Source organism: Echinops telfairi, unplaced genomic scaffold, assembly GCF_000313985.2.
Source record: "Echinops telfairi isolate 266 unplaced genomic scaffold, ASM31398v2 ScPeMD7_655;HRSCAF=1070, whole genome shotgun sequence".
NCBI classification, from domain to species: Eukaryota; Metazoa; Chordata; class Mammalia; order Afrosoricida; family Tenrecidae; genus Echinops; species Echinops telfairi.
The window spans coordinates 17,308,050-17,310,201 of NW_022104553.1; the positions used below are offsets into that span (position 1 = coordinate 17,308,050).

Genomic DNA, 2,152 nt, shown 5'->3' on the forward strand with positions numbered 1-2,152 from the left:
GGTCAGGGCTCTCAGGACTGAGGGAGGAGGGCTGGGGGTCAGGACTCTCAGGACTGAGGGAGGAGGGCTGGGGGTCAGGACTCCTGGTCTGGGAGAGTGTGGCTGGGTCAGGATTCCTGGGGCAAACTTAATTTGGGGGCTGGAAGACCTGAGTGGTCATGGTCCTCACTTGGCTCTGGATTGGGGCGGGGAGCAGCGGGCCCTGGAGTTGTCTCCTGACCTGACCCTACGCCTGGCGGGTCGGGTCCTGCTCCCCTGGCCGTGGTGGGCTGGTTGACCACTGCCCCGCCCCCGCCCACAGGCCTGCATCGATGAGAACCTGGAGGTGGTGCGCTTCCTGGTGGAGCAGGGTGCTACCGTGAACCAGGCGGACAACGAGGGCTGGACACCCCTGCACGTGGCCGCCTCCTGCGGGTACCTAGACATCGCCAGGTGAGGCCCAGGGCAGTAGCGCCAGCAGAGAAGCCAGCCAGGCCAGGTCTGACTTCACCTCTCCCCCTAGGTACCTCCTGAGCCATGGGGCCAACATCGCTGCAGTCAACAGTGACGGGGACCTGCCCCTGGACCTGGCCGAGTCGGATGCCATGGAGGGGCTGCTGAGGGCAGAGATCGCCCACCGAGGTGCGACCGAGGGGCCTGCAGTCAGCTTGGGACCCAAGGGGCTGGGGGTCCCCTCTCTGTGTCTGATGGGAGGAGACAGGGGCACCTATGCCCTGTGGGTCCCACACAGCACCTGGGGCTTGCCTTGTGCAGGCCGTCCCACCCCCGCTCTCCTAGCTTCTGGGAGCCCGTGGTGCTGTGGGCAGGGTCGCTGTGAGGAAGGAGGGGCTGGCCGCCCCTGCAAAGGTTTACAGCCTCAGGGAACCCCCGAGGTGGGCGGTTTGGCCTTGGCCTCCGGGTCCAGGCTTCTGAGGGAGCAGTGGTGGTGTAGCGGGGCTGTGCTGTGGACTGCTGAGGTCGGCAGTGCAAACCCACCAGCTGCTCCTCGTGAGGAACAAGAGGCTTCCCCTCTCAGAGCCGGGCAGCATTGTAGCCAGGCACCACCCAGTCCTGGGCCTCGGGTCCTGGGCCCTGTTCGTCCCTTTGGATGACTGGCCTCTTGAGACCTTCGTCGGCACCTTCTTGCTCCAGACGGGGGGAGACAGATGCATAGAGGCCTCGTAGTTCCACGGTCAGTGTTGAGGCCATGTCCCTGCCCAACAGCAGGGGCACGACGAGGAAGGGAACGGTGTTGCTCCTGGTGCACCCACCCTGCCCGCGCCCCCTTGGCTCTGCTGCTTCGCCAGGAGGAGACACTGGTTCTTGCAGGCCTGGGGAGGGGCGGCCACGTTGTTTCTCCAGCTCAGGGCGGCCCGCTCCACTGTCTCAGCCAACTGCTTAGTGCTGCCTCTCCCACGAGGGCCTTACCCACTGGCCCCTGCCCCGGCACACCTTGCTCTTGGTCCCCAGGGCCCTTCTGTGCCCTTCCGTTGGTCGTGTTTTGAGGGCCCAGGTCTCTGGTTTCAGTGTGGCCTGCCGTTGGACCCACTCTCTGTGCACTGAGGTTGGGGGCGGGCTGTGTTCCTGTGTCATGTCACATGCTATCTACCACCACCTCTCCGGCTCTATCCCGCGCCTCTCCCGGTTGTGAGATCCCGCAGGGATAACCTGTATGAATGGGATGACTGCTCCCTGGGATGTCCTGGATCACAGCACCCCCTTGTGTTAAAGAGTGGAACTGCCCCTGTGGGGCCATCCAGGCTCGCAGCGCCCTGTGGGTTACAGGGTAGAACTGCTCTGTGGGGTCTCCCTGGTTCTTGGTAGCCCCAAGTTACAAAATAGAGCTGCTCTGTGGTTCATGGTAACCCCACCCAAGTATTATAGGGTAGAACTGTCCCGTGAGGTCCCCCTGGTTCTTGGTAAGCCCATGTGTTACAGGGTAGCACTGCCCTGTGGGGTCTCCCTGGTTCTTGGTAAGCCCATGTGACAGTAGCAGGCCCCATGGGGTCTCCCTGGTTCTTGGTAACCCCATGGGACAGTAGCAGGCCCTGTGGGGTCTCCCTGGTTCTTGGTAAGCCCATGGGACAGTAGCAAGGCCCCATGGTCTCCCTGGTTCTTGGTAAGCCCATGGGACAGTAGCAAGGCCCCATGGTCTCCCTGGTTCTTGGTAAGC

General features: G+C 63.4%; 1 protein-coding gene across 1 annotated transcript in view; it reads left to right on the forward strand.

The window, feature by feature from the left end:
- Positions 1-2,152, forward strand: part of PPP1R12C (protein phosphatase 1 regulatory subunit 12C) — a 13,252-nt gene that overhangs the window by 1,107 nt on the left and 9,993 nt on the right. The window contains exons 2-3 of the mRNA XM_045292386.1: positions 302-432; positions 503-621. Coding sequence (XP_045148321.1) covers positions 302-432; positions 503-621 — 250 coding nt within the window. The remainder of the gene's footprint in view (positions 1-301; positions 433-502; positions 622-2,152) is intronic.